Source organism: Falco biarmicus, chromosome W (genome assembly GCF_023638135.1).
Source record: "Falco biarmicus isolate bFalBia1 chromosome W, bFalBia1.pri, whole genome shotgun sequence".
Taxonomy (NCBI): domain Eukaryota; kingdom Metazoa; phylum Chordata; class Aves; order Falconiformes; family Falconidae; genus Falco; species Falco biarmicus.
In genome coordinates, this window is record NC_079310.1 from 6,270,277 (window position 1) to 6,288,731 (window position 18,455).

The following is an 18,455-nucleotide window of genomic DNA, read 5'->3' on the forward strand; positions in this document are numbered from 1 at the left end:
AACACTTCCTCATTTGTGTTTTAATCAGTGGCAGTTTTATATACGAACTGACAAACTTTACAGGCACAGCTTTTTTATTTATGCTGCTGTTTTTTTACTGTTCTTACATCTTCAATTTTAATGCAGGTCTAGTTCTCCCACTGTCCTCTGCCCCATGTTTAAAAGGATGCAATAGAGCTAGAAGAGGCTTTTGAAGGTACTGGGAATACTGCTTTTATGGAGTGTGAGACCCGGACCTCTCTGCCTGCAAGAGAGGGCTGAGTTGGGTGTATGTTGGAGATCTGTAAAATTTCTGTGGGGAAATCAATTGATCGCTCCAAGCAAGTATGCAAATGAGGGAATATTAAATTAAATCAGTGGGTTACAGGTTCAAAATGAACTTGTGGAGGTAGTTCTTCATACACGTAGTGAACCTGAGGAACTCCTTTCAATAAGATATTGTGGGTGCTGAAAGTTTGTGCGCAGACTTGAAAATTTTGTCCTAAAGAGCAGCCATGGTAAGAAAAGTAAAAAAACACTGAGGGTTTTTATGTATGTAAACTATCTTTGGCTGAGGAGGTCTGAGCTACAAATGGTTGAAGACCGGGAGAGTGTCCAGAGAAACTGCACTGTGGTTTCAGTTTGTGTACCCTTCCCTAGATAGCTAATTGACCGTAGCTGATAATGGGATAGCAGGTAGATGAACTTTTGGACTTGATTCAGCATAGAAGTTGTTACAGATTAATGTATAGCAATTCTCCTGGTTTGCAAAGTATAAATGTATTTGTTGCTTTTGCTTCTGTTCCTCTATTCTCTTCCTCTTCATTGTTCCAGAGCATGCCATAAAGGTGGATATTGAGAGGGAATTTTTTTTTTTGCATAACAAAAATAAAAATGAAAGGGAAAAACATTGTTTTTAATTTTGGACTTTAAACAGCATGACAAAATGCCTTTCAAACTTCTGGTTTTCTCTGCTGGCTGTGTAAGAAAGCAAAGTAATTTACCCTTTTTGTAAATATCTGACTATAGTCCAACTTGTATTCTTGATCTCTTTGGTTTTGGTTAATGTTATCTAGATAAGTATGCTATCCTTGAAAAAGTTTGAGTTTCTGTAACCAGAATTGCATGTCTAAACATTTTCTTGTTTTAAAAGCTTGACACAGTTGGCACAGGATATATTTTCTTGGATTTCCTTTGCCAGAACTAGTAAGGATGTTTTTTCTGAAACAAATGTAGAACAGACCTTCTGGAGGTCACAATCTGAAGTCTGTGTAGTTTTGCTGTAGTTCTGCATTGGTTAGGAAGCTCTCATGTAAAAAAATTTTTTGAGATTAACCAGAATTTAGCTTTAACAGAAGTTATTTATCTTCTTTTAAACATAACTTTAGAGTTGACAGTTTTCTGCATGTGCTTCTAAAAATGGATACTAGAGTACATGTGACAAACAGCCAAAGGAGGAATGTGAAATAATCCAAGGAACTGATAAGGCTAACAGAATACAGACATATTGACCCTGAAGAGTCAAATAAGAACACACACATGGTGACCCTGAAGAGTCAATGTTGTGGAACTAGGGTAAGGAAAACATTTGCAGACATACTAATTGCTGAGACAAACTACCTGAAATAGTAAAAGTAACTCCCTTTTGAAGCAGAAAGTTTGAAAAGGTAGCTGCTGATGTGCGCGCCCCCCCTCCCCCCCCCCCCCCCCCCCTCGGAGCATGTGTATTGTATATAATATTATGTAAGGAGTTATAGCCAATCATGTACAATGACTGACTTTTCTGTTGAACTGTATATAAGCCTCCTAAAACCAGGAAAAGGTGTACTAGCTTTGTAGATTGACCACTTGGCACCCATCTCTGTGCACATATGAAATAAATATCTTGACTCCGTGTGTTGATTGGCTTTTGTACACTGGGTGAAGAACCCTGATTTTGGGACAACACATGCAGTATATGAAACCAATCCAAAACTTCTAGTTTTTTGATGACTACTAAGACAAAAGTGATTTGAATTATTTAATATGACTTGAGTCTTTGCTTTAATAGTATGAAATACCTAGAATACCAACTTTCTATACTTAACCTCTTTATCTCTAAATAGGCTTAAGCCTCTGTCACCTCTGCATCTGCTGGGTGGGTGGCTGGCTCTGTGTTTCCAGAGCAGAGACCAGGGCTGTTCAGTTACTGTGTAGTCAGAGATAAGCACAAATCTAGGATGTTGCCTGCCCTTCTAGTCTGCATTTCCTTTTCTTTTCAGCTGCTCTTAGGCCTCTTTATTAAAGTGTCTTAATCTAATTTAAACCTGCCAGTATGAAAATCTGAGCTTTGAAATAAAGTACCTGTGTTGCAGTGGAAGGATTTAGATCAGTAAGCTCATCAAACTGGATTTTCTACAGAATAGGCCATTAAGTTAATGGGCTAGTCCTATCCGAATTGTGGTACTACACGCTTTTCTTATGCTCCCACATAGTGTGCATTTGTTTTGGGGGAAAAAATGTTGTGAATGAGATGCATGATTCTTTCCATGTGTGGATGGTACTAGAGTGAAGGCTTGATTGTGTGATTGAGTGTTTTGGTCTCCCAGTGGGCTTCAGTAGAAACAGAAAATCTTGCCACTTGCCTGGGTATAAGTGTTGATTTCTCTAGAATTCATTCCAGAAAAGAAAAATGTAAACTCAGTAAGTGATGACTAATATGAACCTAGTCAACTGAGGGAGATGTGCTGGAGAGCAGGAAAAAATAAAAACCCTTAACAGTACACAGCTGAACAGAGTTACAATGTTCAAGGAAGCAAAACCAAGTTTTAAATAGTTCATTGTTTAAAACTACATTGGATAAGGGGTAGTAGCAGGAATACTGATCAGAATCAACTTGAAACATAGTTCCCCAGTCCTGGTTTCCTGGAACAGAAATGAGTAAGCAGTGCTGCCTTGATACTTTAGGCAGCTGTTTGTAGATCAAAGTGTGTTAAAAAAAAAAAAAAAAAAAAAAAAAAAGCAAAGAAACGTTGCAGGGCAGTAATTTTGTTTATGCTTGATGTCTGCCATTTGTTGTTGTGCTCCAGATGCTGATTGATTGTAAGAAAGTCTATTCTTTTAGGCTCACTAGAAGATTTAATGGGCTACTACCAAGTCACTTGTTCTCTTTTTGCGGGTAGATAAAAATATTGATAGAATTGATCACAATTGCTGATTGTGAATTACCACAGGAAAAAAGGTTTTTTTGTAAACATTGACTGTTGCCATCTAAACCATATATACATATCTTTTTAGAGTAGTGTTAAAGCTATACTCTTAACGTTACAAGCATAAGCTGGCATTACTGTTGGGAGGAAATTGGTCCTGTCTGTCTCCTGGTGCATTTGAGCTTTACTAAGAGGATTGATCTAAGTTTAAAAGTAACGAAGCCAAAAAAGAAAAAAGGAGGCAGGCAGCATGATAGCTGGGGACCAACAGGGTTTTTTTGGTGGATTATCCTGGTGTAAAGATGACTGGCTTTATGGTATTTAGCAAGCAGGGAACTGGTTTGGAGAGCTAATCCAACAGTGAACTAATAGTTTTGTTTTCTGAAGGTGCTTTTGTGCTCAGTCACTGGTACATGCAAAACCAGTGCAGGAAAGAGCGGAGCTTTTGATCATTGGTGAGGAAGACCTTGGTTGTAGTAGTTCTGATTTAAATGGGTTTAAGCTACTGTGGGATTGCATGCTCAGAATTTGGGTCCCTGCTCTGAATTACGGTGTGAAGCCCTATTTGCTCACTGACCTTTTAGTCACTGTTCAAAAGTATCAAAAGTTTGCAAATACCTGATGGACATTCATAGTTGCTTCATGACTGACTACTCTGTGTTAGCAGGCTGTGCCTTCTAATTGTTTTAAGGATATGTTTTAATTTTGGTAGCTGAGAGAAGTAACTTTCTTAGCATGAGAATTTAAGAATATATTAGCAGTCTGGCTATGTCAAAGAGAATACCAGCCCTCACGCTGGCATCTTGCCTTAATGACTGTGATATGTGAGATTCCATGTCCAAGTTAGGGTGGTCTTTCAGTGGTGAGTACTCACTGACCTGTATTTTGAATTATTCATAAGTGTCTCTTCTAGCTTTGAATTCAGTGCTTTCTGTAACCCCACTGGTTTGGTACTTTTCTTTTGTCTTAATTAGAATGCTGTTTGTTGATTAAACTTTGCTTTTTGTCAAAACAGAAATTTAGACACAGCTTTATGAAGTTAAAGGAATCCACTTGAATTTCAAGTTTAGGATTAACTTTCCAAGTGATCCAGTATAAAAAAGCCCTTGCTGGCTAGTAGTCTAAGGCTGTGTATGGAACTTCAGGAACAACATGACTACTTCCTAGCAATTTCTAAAATTGTTAGGGATTTTTATTGCTGTTTTTAGCCAGTAGTTTATTGTGCCCATGCTGGTAGACATCTTATATATGCCTCGCTTGCTAAAACTTCATCTTCTGTTTAATAGGCAAAGGTTATTTTTCAGACTTTTGCCCTTGGGAAGCTGGGGAGGCTTACCTCCTCTTCTAAAATCAGTTTGTACTTTCGTGCTAGCTATTCCAGCTAATTTATCTGTACTTAATGTCTGCCTCACTCAAATATTTCTGCTTGACTGTTTCTGTGATTCACAGCTCCCAATTGGTTTTGTAGCTGAGCTGGTTAAAAAAACCTGTTGATCTCTCTTCTGTGCATTGTTAGTGAATAGTGTTTAATGCTGTATTGATAGCTGTAGGAAGCAAACTTACTACATAGCCCCTACGATGTCCCTAAGTAAACTTGTTTAGCTGGTTCCACTCTTTATGTAGTTTGCATGGCAAGGTTTTGGTAGTAGGGGGGGCTACAGGGGTGGCTTCTGTGAGAAGGTGCTAGAAGCTTCCCCCGTGTCCAATAGAGCTGATGCCAGCTGGCTCCAAGATGGACCTGCTGCTGACCAAGGCTGAGCCCATAAGCAACAGTGGGTAGCACCTCTGGGAACAGCATATTAAGAAGGGAAAAAAAAAAAAAGTAAATCTGCACTAGCAGGAGAGAGGAGTGAGACTATGTGAGAGCAACAGCTCTGCAGACACCCAGGTCAGTGAAGGAGGAGGGGGAGGAGGTGTTCTAGGTGCCAGAGCAGAGATTCCCCTGAAGACCATGGTGAGGCAGGCTGTCCCCCTGCAGCCCATGGAGGGTCAACAGTGGAGCAGATAGCCACCTGCAGCCCATGGAGGACCCCACACCAGGGCAGGGGGATACCAGGAGGAGGCTATGATCTGTGGGAAGCCCATGCTGAAGCAGGTTTGCTGGCAGGACTTGTGGATCCATGGGGGACCCATGCTGGAGCAGTGTATGAAGACCTGCAGCCTGTGGGAAGGACTCGCATTGGAGAAGTTCATGGGGAACTGTCCCCCATGGGAGGGACTCCATGCTGGAGCAGGGGCAGAGTGTGAGGAGGAAGGAGCAGCAGAAACAACGTTGGACGAACTGACTGTAACCCCCATTTCCCAGTGCTGCTTAGGGGGAGGACATAGAGAAATTGGGAATTAAGTTAAGCCCAGGAAGAGGGGAGGGGCTGGGGGGAAGGTGGGGTTTTTTTCCTTCTGATTTGAATGGTAATAAATTAACTTCCCCCAAGTTGTGAGTCTGTTTTGCCTGTGACAGTAATTGCTGAGTCATTTCCCTGTCCTTATCTTGACCCATGAGCCTCTCGTTATATTTTTCTCTCCCCTGTCCAGCTGAGGAGGGGAGTGATAGTGGCTTTGGTGGGCACCTAGCGTTCACCTAGGGTCAAACCACTACATCTTAATTTTTTTCATTTTTATTTACTGGGCAGAAAGATAATCCAGTGCACTGACTTCTGTGCATCTGAGAGCTGTGACACCATTATACCATGGATCAGCTTCCCAGGTTGGGAATTTTAGGTGGGCGAAGGAGAGAAAAGCAGTAGAATAAGTAGGCTGAGCAAGGAGGTTCAGAGGCCAAGTTATAATCAGTTGGGTACAGGGGGGTCTGGGGCACTGTTGTTTATGGCAGAGCACAGCTCCATGTGTGGGCTTGGTGAAGAGGGATGGTGATTACCAGGTTGTATCTGTTGTTACCTCTTTCTTAACCTACGTCTGTCTTCTCTCCAACTGATTGTGAAAAGAGAGCAAAGGGGAAAATGTAGAGATAGCAGGCCTGGCCTGGTGTCAGACTTCAGTTCTGTGCTGCTAGATGGGAATCCTTCCTCTGCAGGTTTCCATGGTTCCTTTGTAGCTAGCAGTTATTATCTTGTATAGGATATGGGTGAACTCTTTCATCAAAATGTGGGTAAACCTATCTTGCTATTATGATGCTTCTTAGAAGTCCTTGAAAAATGTAGTTAGTAGACATTTTAGAGGTTTGGAAATGTCTTTTAAAACTTGGACAGTGAACTAGGGCAATGGGAAGAATGAGTGGTGAGGGGAGTTATTAAAATAGGAACTTCCTAAACTGGTTTTACCATGTTCTGGAGCTACTGCTCTTATTCAGTTTAGGTGGTCCCCTGAAAATAAGGGGTAATTTTATCCAAATCCAAACAGCCTATCATGGGTAATTCTGATGTTTGAACAACCAGTGTATTGGTGATTTAGGATTATAACTTTTGTGTTCTGGTGATCTTGTAGTTGCTTGGTGACTTATAATTCCCACATAATTTTGTCATTAAAATAAACATTGCTTTGTTCTCAGTGTGCGGCTTTTGACCTTCTCCTGTTCTTGTAATACAAAATATTACAACTAACTGGAAAAGCCTCAGTTATTGAGGTCATAAAAGGGGGGGGGGGGAACCCACCCCAAAACTATGTAGAAATATGCCACATATAAAAAAGTTTCTAACAGTTTATGTAGGGGTGTGCTTTATGAATGGTTAAGTAATACAAAAATTTTCATGTCTTGTTGGCGCTATGCAACATGCAAAAATAAAGCCATTCACTGTATCAAGAAGCTTGTAAACTGAGACTGTAACCAAAATTTCAGGCAACAAATACTTGTTGAAATAGTAATTAATCTTGTGGGTGATAACGAGGAAGTTGAGTAATTTGACTTGGGTAGTTTTCATGTCAGTAACTATGATTAAGGGAGAAGCAGAAGGAATAGGAATGCATGGTCACAGGTTGGCAAAAGCACAGGAAGGTAGGGGTGGACAGGTGGGCTGAGTCAGAGGAGGAAACAAATGGAGCACTTTTCCTTGTCCGTAAGGAGAAAGTTTGTGACAGAAAACTTCTTGAGAGATCAGGGTATGTAGGGAGGCTGGGATTCTAGAGCATCTTAGGCAAGAGTGAGAAACTGAAGACTAAATTTTGGACACTAATGACTTGGCAATCGCATTCTCATGTGAGATGGATCTTTAGGTAAGTCCTTTTCTTGCTATCTGGAGCTATTTCACTAGATACAGAAAAGACAGCAAAGAATTGCAAATCCTACTGAAATGCATAGTCTTAGATGAAGTGTGGCTTACTTGCATGTGTTAGGGAAACAAATTCTCCTGTGTGGAAACTTGGTAAGTAAATGATATTTAACTTCAACTATGGTAGCTTTCTTCTTCAACCATAGTATTTTCTAATGGTGGCTCCTGCTGTTGCTGTTAAATGGTGTTTTCTCTCCTAGGGTTTGGACGTGGCAGAGGGAGAGGAGCGGGGAGGTTTTCAGCCCAAGGCATGGGGTAAGAAACATGCGGAGCACAGATTTTTGGCAAGGATCAAACTCACTGGCAATATTAATTGATAGTATTGCCACTGTATGTATTAATATTTCTGTATGTTTGATAAAACAACGCAGATGCAAAAATTCACAGATCTGTTAGATGATGAATAGATTATTTTTGTCTTAAACCTGTATTTCTAACTAGACACACCTATACAAACCTAATGTAAGTTCACTCAATGTTAATACCTCAAACTTAGGTACAAACAGGTTCTCCATCAGTAGCAGCCATATAGTGCCTAGGAGGCTGAAAGTTGTCATGTGCATAGTCCTAGGTCAATTTAAAAAAATATTTGTGTAATGTAGGATGTCCAATTTCTATATAAAACCGGAAAAACTAACAATTATAAACTTTCTTCTGTTTTTGAGGTTTTATGCTTTAGCTGTTTAGACATACATTGACCCCTACGCAGCAGCTCTAAAGCTTGTTCTCAGTTTTGTTGGAATAACTTGTTTCAGAGAAGTGTAACCTTTGCTACTTTGACTCAGTGTTTGCCTTTAATGACATTTTATGTAATGTAATATCAGTGATATCATGATGAAAAGAAGGTTCATTCTACTTCTGTAATAATTCTTCTTGTTCGTATTTTGAGATGAGAAACTGAAAAGAGGTTTTGCTTCAATAATCCTTTCTCACCTTTTAGCTGCATCTGTGTGTTTTTGCATTGGTGTCAGGAGTGCATTCTGAAATAATCTTACTGATGTTCTGACTCCTGTGCAGGTCTGGTACTCAAAGGATATGATACTGGTTTCTTATCAGTCAGCCACCTGCTGAGAAACTATCAGCTGAGAGGGGCTTATCATTGTGCATATAAACTAATGCTTTATAAGACTGGGAGGAGTAGGTATGCTATTAACTGCTTTTTCAGAAATTGTTGGTTTAGTTCAGTCTCTGTACAGTAATTTTTTCAGTTCTCTTTTTTTTTTCTCCCTTTCTTATCTGCATCTACCTATAGAGAAAAAAATTATTTTAAAACCAAAACTATCAAGATAAATTATGTGGAAATTGATGTTAATTCTAACACAACCTAAAAATGATGATACTTGTGTTCATTGAATGACCCATGTGTTCTTTTCCATTTCTTAACTTTTAAAACTCTAGGATATTTAACCCTGCAGACTATACAGAGTCTTCTGCCACTGATGGCTTTGGGACAAAATCAGAGATTTGGGAGACTGGTCAGAATGATGCAGATAATGGAACTGGTAAGATGCTTCAAGAAGTAGAAGGATTGGAATGAAGTCCTGTAGCAAATTGCAGTTAAAATAACCATTCTGTTAGTGTTCAGTTAACTTTTGAAAATGTGAATACATTTTGTGTGACACACATCAGTAACAGTTAAGCTATAAAAGTGAACTAATGTGCAGAGCATGTGCTGTAGCCTGAGTGATGCTCCGGTTAGAATGAAGGGAAGGTAATTTGCAATTTTTTTGATTTAGTATTAACAATCCCTTGAGAGACAAAGGAATTTGAAGAGTTATTGGAAGAACCTTGTGTGTGAAGAACTGTTTAGATATCTTAAGTACTGTTTAAGAGCTCACCTAATGTAGTTTAAGGAGTGCAAGTCCTACTAAAAGTGATTGGTCCACAGACATTGGATAGTGGGGTGTGAATATCTAAGTAAAGAAGAAAAAAGAAAAATGTTTACAAATACGAATACACTCAGTGACACTGGAATGACTTTGGCAACCCTGCCTGTACAACACAGGAATGTAAGAATGTAAGTCTCTGGGATGGAGGAGAGTTTCAAGATCTACTGCCTTTGAAGAGAAGAATTATTAACTAAAGCATGAGTAGGCACTTGAATGGAAGCTAAAAGAGCAGTCTGCCCATCTGAGGATAGGCAGCTGTGTGTTTCTGTAAGAAGTTTCAAGTGTGAGGTATGTACTCCCAGCTAAAGGCAAGAGGCAGACATAGTTTGGAAAGGAACCACTTAACAGTGGTCTCATGGTGATTCAGAAATGAAGAATGTGACCTGCTTGTCTGTGATTGGGAAAACAGGATACCTTGCTGCTTCCCATATTCTGTGACAGGAGGTGAAGAAAAAGGAAACCCTATGTCAGGATGGAGAAATTCATGTATGTTACTGTCCACACTTGTCCACTGAGTGATAGGAGAAAGTTTTTTTTTTTTAACCCCAGCAAGGGGTAACTCTTCTGATCTCTTCATTGCTGAAGCCTACTCATAAGATTTTTTTCATCAACCCCTGTGTCAAGTGTGGAGGAAAAGACTGATACTGGAGGCCAGGGTGTGCTCCATTGAGCTCTTCTGTGAGCTGCTTGAGATGTAGCTTTCTAAACTTCATACAAGCCATTTTCCACTTAACCAGAGAAGACAAAAACAGGCTCAGAGTTTATGAGGGCTTATTAAGCAGCTGTCTTGTCACTTTGAGTGCCTTCTAGTCCAGTGTGGGAGAGTGGCCCTAAGTATATTAATGGTTATTGAAAGGGAGTTCTTTTGCCAAATCATGGCATCTTTCCAAGGAATTACTTTTGAAATTACTTGGTGCTATAGTGCAAACAGAAATGCACCTCTTACTTTCACTCGTGTTAGTGTTTCAAGTAAGTTTATCAGATAATGAGTTAGAAGGATACCTAATGACTTAATATCAGTATTCCTAGGGGAATTTGTTGTTTGCTGTATGGTAGCAGAGGGCAAGGTAGGTTGTCACAACTATTGCAGGGCAAATAAGGTTAACTAACTAAAGAAAGATGACATTAAAGAAAGGCATGAGGATACTGGACCAGAGGTAGAAAATTAACTTGTTATTAATGAATGCAACTGTAAGGCTGTGGCTTACAAATGACTTGTGTTCCACTTTCCAAGTGAGCTTGAATGTTTTGTGACCCTCCCTGCTAACTCTGGATAGCAGCCTTCATGTGCCTCCCTATAGCAGCCTCTGTCTATTCTTGTAGACATCTTCTCAGTCTTCAGTAACGGAAGAATTCTGCCTAGGAGTAAGAGTAGCTTGGTGTGGCTAAACAGACCCCTGTAAGAGTACGGATGTGTCTACATGAGGGGTTTGCTGCTGAGCAAACAGATTGGTGGGAATTCAGAGTCTACTAGTTGACATGTGGAACTTCTTTTTGGGTACCAAGTGTGGTTTTGCTGTTAAGCTGTGCACGTGTCACTGAACTGTGCTGAACTTCAGTAACACAAGGGAATTTGGGGAGAATGGTATGGAGAAGGTGTGAGAAGGCATTTGGGAATTTTCCCTGCCCTTGTCAGATTAATGGTTTGTAGGGGTATGAATGAGTGAATATCAGTGTGGGCAGTTCCTGCAAAATCATTTGGTTGGTGGAAATTTAAAGTAAACTACCGAAGTGTGAATGTTCTTTTTGGGTGCGAAGTACCTTTTTGCTGCTAATCTTGATTTACTTTCAATGTAAATGGAAAAGGCACCATAACTAACAAAACAAATATGTCTATATGATTATAGGAAGAGTTTTATTTTACAGTGTTTCTCTTATAGACAAACTGTAGGAATGTCAGAAATAAGTCCCTGAGCCAGAAAGAGATTTTTTTGGAGTAGGTTTTAAAATTGTATCATTTAGTTTTGTTCAAGTGGGAAACACTTTCAGCCTTGTGATGGAAAGCATCTTGAGGGTTAAGAGGCTGCAGCTGGATGTCATGGTTTAACCCCAGCTGGCAACCAAGCACCATGAAGCAGCTTACTTCCACACACACCCAGAGGGATGGGGAGGAGAATCAGAAAGGAATGTAAAACTCAAGGGTTGATACAAGAACAATTTAATATGTAAAGCAAAAGTCACATATGAAAGCAAAGCAAAACAAGGAATCCATTCACCACTCCCCATTGGCAGGCAGGTGTTTGGCCATCCCCAGGAAAGCAGGGCTCCATCATGCGTAACAGTTACTCAGGAAGACAAGTGCCATAATGCCAGATGTCCCCCCCCTTCCTTCTTCGTCCCCCTGTTTACATACTCAGCATGACATCATATGGTATGGAATATCCCTTTGGGTAGCTTGGGTCACCTGTCCTGGCTGTGTCCCCTCCCAATTCCCTGTGCCCCTCCAGCCCTCTGGCTGTCAGGGCCCAAGGAACTGAAAAGTCCTTGATTCAGTATAAACATTACCCAGCAACAACCAAAAACCCATCAGTGTCCTATCAGCATTGTTCTCACATCACAGCCAAAACACAGCGCTGTACTAGCTACTAAGAAGAAAATGAACTCTATCCCAGCTGAAACCAGAACACTGGGGTAGTAGTTTTAAAGCAGAAGAGAGTGCTGGGAAGGAAGGTGGAAGCAGGGGTAGGGGGAAGGAGTGGCAGACAGGATGGGGGCTGGAAGCAGGTTCTACAAATTTGAGCTGTTGATTTGGGTTGTTAGTCACAAATATTAGTTCTCAATAGTTAAGCTGAAGACTTACCAAAAACATATAGTATACTTTTTATTGGCTTTATTATTTTCTAAAACTAAACTTGTTACAAAGGGAAACAGGAAAAAGTCAGATAGCTATCTAGGTTGAAGCTGCTATGACAAGGATCCATGAAAACACAAAGCATAATTTCAGTGGAAAACAGAACTCTTAAATTGTAATGCTTTGCAAGACTTGGGGAAGGCCTGGAAGAGGATATATGGAGTTGCAATGATGCCGTGGTGGATTTTGGACTAAAAGGAAACTGATACATTTGTAGCAAGATCAGACTTAAAATCCCATCAGTAGGAGGAAGGTGTTAGCAAACTGGATTTAATGCAGAGTAGTGAAATAACTGAGGTTGGAAGGATTGAGTTGGGAAGGTAGAGTGTTTAAGCAATAATAAACTTAGCTTGGGTAAACTAATAAAAGGGTGAAGGGTTGTGTTCAGTATTTAAGAGCAAACTCACAGAACCATGCTCATAAGTAGGAACAACAGGTAAACACTTAGCTGAATATCAGGAAAATGTCCCAAGTATTATTCTGAATAGGTTCGGTCTCCCAAAGGTGATGGGGGGATACCTAAAAGCTGAGCTTGATTTGTCTGAGCTCTTTTTCTGTTTGTTTTGGCAGACTCTGAGCTCTGTTGTTAGATTTCTGACACCAACATGAGGTTAGTCTTCTACAGAGGCAGGCCTTGCTCTGACTGATAGGAGATAAATATAAGCAGGGCAAATACCAGGATGTATTTCTTTAAAGAAGAAATATCAGAGGAAGGAATTCTGTGCTGGTCGGGGGAAGGGAAAGAAAATCAACTGGTTTCTCTAAAAACTGCTGCTCATTGGACTTTTCCTCCTTACAAAATTTTTGTGGAAATGTGTGGGTTAGTCTATAAATTTGAAGTATTGTAGTAACTTTCCTGTGCTCAGATATGATTATTAGTTAGTTTTAAAATGCCTCAATATTTTGCACCATGTAGAAACCTCCTGGTTAGAGGGGCTGTTTGGTAAAATGTGAGCACTAGCTGTTTCAGGCAACTCTATATTGTTCCACAGAGCCAACACAGAGCAGATGTTACCTTGCTCAGGACCTGCCAAATAATTTTGGATTACAAGGTACAACCCCCCTCTCTTCTCCACACTGTGTATATTCATGGTAGGCCTGTTCACCTCACTGGATTAAGTGCCATTTGACCCCTCCTCTGTCTAAGATGCTGCTTTTGTAAGGTGTACAAAAGAACGCGCTAATGTAGTGATGGCATTAGTGCACGCTGGATTTGCTGTCTTCAGGGGGCTTGTTTCTGGAAGAATGTGTCTCAGGATTCCTGGTTAAGTAAAAGGAGGTGATTAAAGCATTTCTTTTGCTGTTGTACTTGATCAAAGGTAATAGTAGCAGGAACTTTGCTTCTAGTATTTTCTTTCCTTGTGATTATGTAGTTTAAATGAAAGCTCTGGTTGTTGCTGGGATAACCTTCCCTATGCTTATGCTGGTGAGCAAGGCCTTCAGTCCATTTATTGCTCTTGCATGTCTGTGCCTGCTGTTTGCTATTGAAAGGATCAGTTTTTTGCATCTGTAGGATCATTTCCTGTAGTTTTCCCATCGCTGCATGCTGTGCTCCAGTGTGTGCCAAAAACTGCCACAGGTTGTGGAAGGAAGTGTTTTGCAGCTAGAGCGGAAGCTTACTGACTCTTCTGCTGCCATTATATGAATTGAATGTGTCTTAAAATTACTCTATTAGGGGAAGGGACTGAGATTGTTCTGCCCTGAGGAGAGAGTTAACAGGTTGGAAAGGAGTCTTCAGAGGTGTAATTTAGGTCTTGAATTTGATTATGTTGAAAGTAGGATTATGGATGTTGGAGCAGGTGTTGTGGTTGTATTCTGTTCAGGCTCTATATGAATTTGTGCATGAAACTGGAAGATCCCATGGGAGGGTTGAGTAACTTCTCACTGTCGTTGGGGATATAAGAGGAAGTTCTTCCACTGTTTGGGATTAATCACTGGTTATAGACATGTTCATACAAATTTTGTCTGCTACCATAGTGGCTAAGATATTTCTGAAAGCAGAAATTAAAGGGGGGGAAAAACCCTCCCCAAATTTTAAATCTGCAGAGCAAATTTCTAGAGCTTCCGATGTTTCCAACCACCATCTCCTTGTGTTGTTTTCCACTAATAATGAAAACAGGATTGCTTATAAAGCAGAAGGGTTGAAATATGACACTATGCTTTCAGCTTGTAACTGTTTCCTTTCCTAAATTACAATAGGAGCATGGAAAAACTCAATAGAGGAATGGACAGCAGAAGATTGGAATGAAGATGTAAGTGTACCTTCTTAGATAGACTGTTTATTTACCTTTTTCAGAGTTTTTGTGTTGTCTTCAAAAACTAAATGTTCAAAGTAATACTTTGTGTGCATGCAATGATATTTCTTACTGTTACTTGCTGTAATTCCTGTTTAAAATATATACTTAGATAAGCTTGGTTTTTAAATAAAATTGAATCAAGAAGTATTTATTTTGTTGGGTGGAAAATACATAGATAAAATTAAGTTTTATCCCAAATTAAGTATTTGTGAATTATAATTCTTCAGTGCTGATGGGTGTTGTTCACATACTTCCCCCCTACTATTGTGTAGGGATTTAAAGCCATATTATCACAAGACTTCTATGTAATTAAGTGCTGAAGTTTACTATCAACTTCAGGCTCCTCATTTGATGCTTTTTGTTTGAAATCTGTATAATCGTTCCTCTTGGCTTACTTCATAATATTAAAAAAAAAAAAAGCTAGTAGTATGCTGAAGTTAGCACTTAATTGCTTCATTCCTGTTGTTTTATCATGTGTTGTCTGAAGTATTACAACAATTTTGGCTCTCATTCTTTGAGGTAAGAGATCTTAATGTCTGCAAAATATTTGGCATTTGTGATCAACAAGTGTGAGAATTGCATTTGTGATTAGACTTTCGGTTATTAAAGTCTAATCTGTTCAGAAAACAAACTAGGTAGCAAGAAATATGGAAAGGAAAACTTAGCTTTTAAGAAGTTTTTCATCTTTTATAGGAACATCCGTTAATTCATCTTGAGAAGAGTAAGAGATTGTCTCAGAAGTCATCCTTCTCGTCCCATCCTGTAGGGTGGCATGTTAGTGTTATCCCTAGAAATGTGTGAATGTGTCATATAACAAATATGAAATCTCTGTCCTTACCTAACGACAGGGCTGTGTCTTTTGAGAAAACTAAAGGAAACTCTAAAATCCCTAGGTCTTCTGTATTAGTTACTGCCATCAAAAGCTGGCATCTGTTTTTTTTTTTTTTAAACCTGTCCTCTATTTCTGCAGTGTATGCTAGAGGTGGACTAAGGATAGTGAAAAATTATGGCCTTGTTCTTGCCCGTTTGCTGGTACAATACAGCATTTGTAGTACAGGAGGAGTGTTGAGCAATGCTGACTAGGGATAGAATTTTTTTTATTAAACCTGAGTAATTTGCACATGAATCTTGAAAGAACAGCAGATGAAATCTCTACCCTGTTGTTAATTTTTATTAGAGTGCTGGAAAAATCACTGTAACCTAGGAGAATGTTGTTCATGTGCTTATGTTCAGAAAGAGTGAATGAAATGAATGACAATCTGTGTACAAATTAGCCCAAAATGTCCCAGAGGAGGAAGGAAATACTGATTCATCGGATTTAAAAATAAAAAGCATAAGAATACAGCTTGTGCCATTCAGTGTAGTCTTATGGAAAACAGGTCCACTTCAAATAAACCTGGTTTTGGTCTTAAAGTAAATTACAAGTTAACTGTGAAGATAGACTATGTCCTTACATGAGATTTGATCTACATCTTTTGTTCTGAAAATAATTACATGCTATCACAAAAAAAAATCTGCCTTGCAAATTTTGACAAATAAATCTTTTGTAGGAGGATCATTATTGACTGTGAGCATTTATAGGAGGACTATAAAGGAATCCAGTCCCAGGCCAGATGCCTTCTAGTGTCTTTATCAGTGATTTGGAAGAAAAAATCACTACTGAATAAAATGTGTGGGAAATCCAAAAATTATTGGAATGGCAATTAAAAGCAAGCCAGTCATGCAGAAAAATCTGAACCTATGCTAGACTTAACCTGTTCAAATGAAAAATGCTTTAATATAGCCAAGTGCCCATTTGTTTTATAAGAATAATGGCATGCCTCCAGAATAAGGGGCTATTTTCTGGAAAGCAGCAATTGGAAAATTTTCAGGATTGTAGTGGATGATGGAAAAAAGAACCAGCTCAGCATGATCTCCTAAAGGGCTGATGCTGTGGCAAAAAAAAAAGTTATTGTAGTCTGTCTGCCTGTAGGCATTCTTCCCTGTCTCTTAATCCTTCTTGATCTATATTGCTGTATGTGGACTCTCCTGAACTTGATTCTTAAGTACTGCATCCAATTATTCATTTTTTTTACAAAACAAGAGTTGTGGAAAATAGCTGGAAACTATTTACCGATAGAATTGGTGCTTGAGAGTGAGTTTTTTAGTTTACTGAATCTGAAAAGGTTATTTTATTAGCATATAACGGGATCTTGTTTTGGTCTAGCAGAAAAATACAATAATTATGAACCTGTGGCTGGAAAATGGAGCTGTGTAGTTAAATGTATAATATGCAATTCTAGCAGCATGAATACTGATTAAAATGACCAAGGAGGCTTATGTATTTGCTGTCTGCAGATAAAGACCAGGTGTTTTTCTGAAGAATATTTTTGTTTAAATGTGGTGTTTCCTAGTCAGATACAAGTTAGGAGCAGGTAAGTGAAATTTAATGTTGTTTGACCTAAGAAGGATTAGATTATTATTATTTTTTAAGTCTAATAGTCCTGTCTAGTATTTATCTGTAGTAGTGAGTATTGAGCAAGTATAGTAGGTTGTCAGCATGCTCTTAAATAGTGGAAAATACTTGTGGTGAAAATAGGTTGCATTTTGTTAAAGGGATATTCAGGGCATGGACAACAAAGGACCAGACAAATGTTGAGGTACTGTAGGTGGCTCTGGACTTTCCTCTTAAAATTGTGATCATATTCTGGTTGAAGAAAGTAAAGATTAACTACAGAAACTGTCAGAAGAGTAGAAATACAATACATACAAATTGCTAGAAAGATGAAGGCAAACATTTTCTGTACAATGTTGGTAGTTTAATTTTTATTTGAAACAGCAGCAACACTTAAAACACTCCCACTAAAATACTTTTTTTAAATTTCTTTAACTTCAGTACATCATATCAAAACAGCTGTTATTTCAGATTTGTTGATGTTGAGTTTTTATGAGGATGCTGGAGTATATTTTCTTGTTCCCCTCAGCTATCAACTGGCCATAGAAGCTGCTAGGTAGTTGTTAAAATATATTGTTTGTTTGGTGATTGGAGAATTATTTTTCAGCTCCTGTTACTACGATAAAAGCAGAGAAATTTCACTGCAGATGGAGTGAAATACCCTTGTGAGACCCATGCTTGCAAATGGTTCACAACTATTCATTCAGTTCTGGGAAAATGCCAGAGCCTCAGTGAAAGATTTGCAAGTATAGTGTACAGTGAGCATAAATAACTTTGTCAGGAGCTGATAATACTACTTCTAAGAGATACTAAATACATCTGCACAATAAAACTTTCCAGCTGCTGCTGCACGAAGCATGTGTTTTGACAAATGCCATAATCCCAGCAAACTTCTGAATTAAGTGCTTGATTGGAACTTGTAGCAGTGAGCTTGCTACAGGCTGTAGTGTAAACTTCAATGTAGCCAAGCTGGTAGCTGGAGACTTGTATTTTGCATGCTGGCTCACTTGAAGAGAATGTTTCTTCTCTCATATGTCAAGCATGCTTTTGCATTGTCACAAACATCCTCAGGCTCCTCCTCGATTTGCTTAGTTTTCAGGATGCATCAGTATTTTGGCCACAGTTAGTCTTATCCTGGGTTACGTGAGCATAAGAAACAGTTGACATTACAAATAATTTAATATTAAGCCAATGGATTATAGACCACAGGCTGCTGCTCATGCCATTAGCTGACCTCCTTGTGCCATATAATGCAGGAGTCTCATAACACTACAGAAAGTACAGTACACGTTCTAAAGTAACATGTATGGTGGGGAGAAGGCTGAACAATAGAGAAACATCCTTTTTAATTGCAAATATGCTTGAGCTGAATCTTCTTTCTTTTTAGTCAGTACAGTTGTGGGCTGGCAGCATTATGAATGGGACAGAGTTGTATTCCAGAAAGATGGGATTAAAATACGTTGTATTGGCAGCAAGGGAAAGGAAATAGAGGGAGTAATTGTGGTGGTATTCATTTTTTCATGAGTGTTGCACGTAAGTGGGTGCTAGGAGAGTACATGAAACATCTGAACTTTGCCTCTGAGTAGTAAGTGAT

The 18,455-nt window shown here is 39.1% G+C and overlaps 1 protein-coding gene across 19 annotated transcripts in view; it reads left to right on the top strand.

Moving 5' to 3' along the window:
- LOC130142070 (ubiquitin-associated protein 2-like) overlaps positions 1-18,455 on the top strand; it is a 92,343-nt gene that overhangs the window by 40,667 nt on the left and 33,221 nt on the right. For 15 of the 19 annotated variants that reach the window (XM_056323497.1, XM_056323501.1, XM_056323498.1 and 12 more), the window contains 3 exons: positions 7,591-7,645; positions 8,789-8,892; positions 14,330-14,382. In XM_056323497.1, coding sequence (XP_056179472.1) covers positions 7,591-7,645; positions 8,789-8,892; positions 14,330-14,382 — 212 coding nt within the window. Of the gene's footprint in view, positions 1-1,422; positions 1,555-5,597; positions 7,335-7,590; positions 7,646-8,788; positions 8,893-14,329; positions 14,383-18,455 lie in introns of those variants that run through there. The other 4 variants (XM_056323507.1, XM_056323510.1, XM_056323515.1 and 1 more) reach the window with 3 other exon arrangements.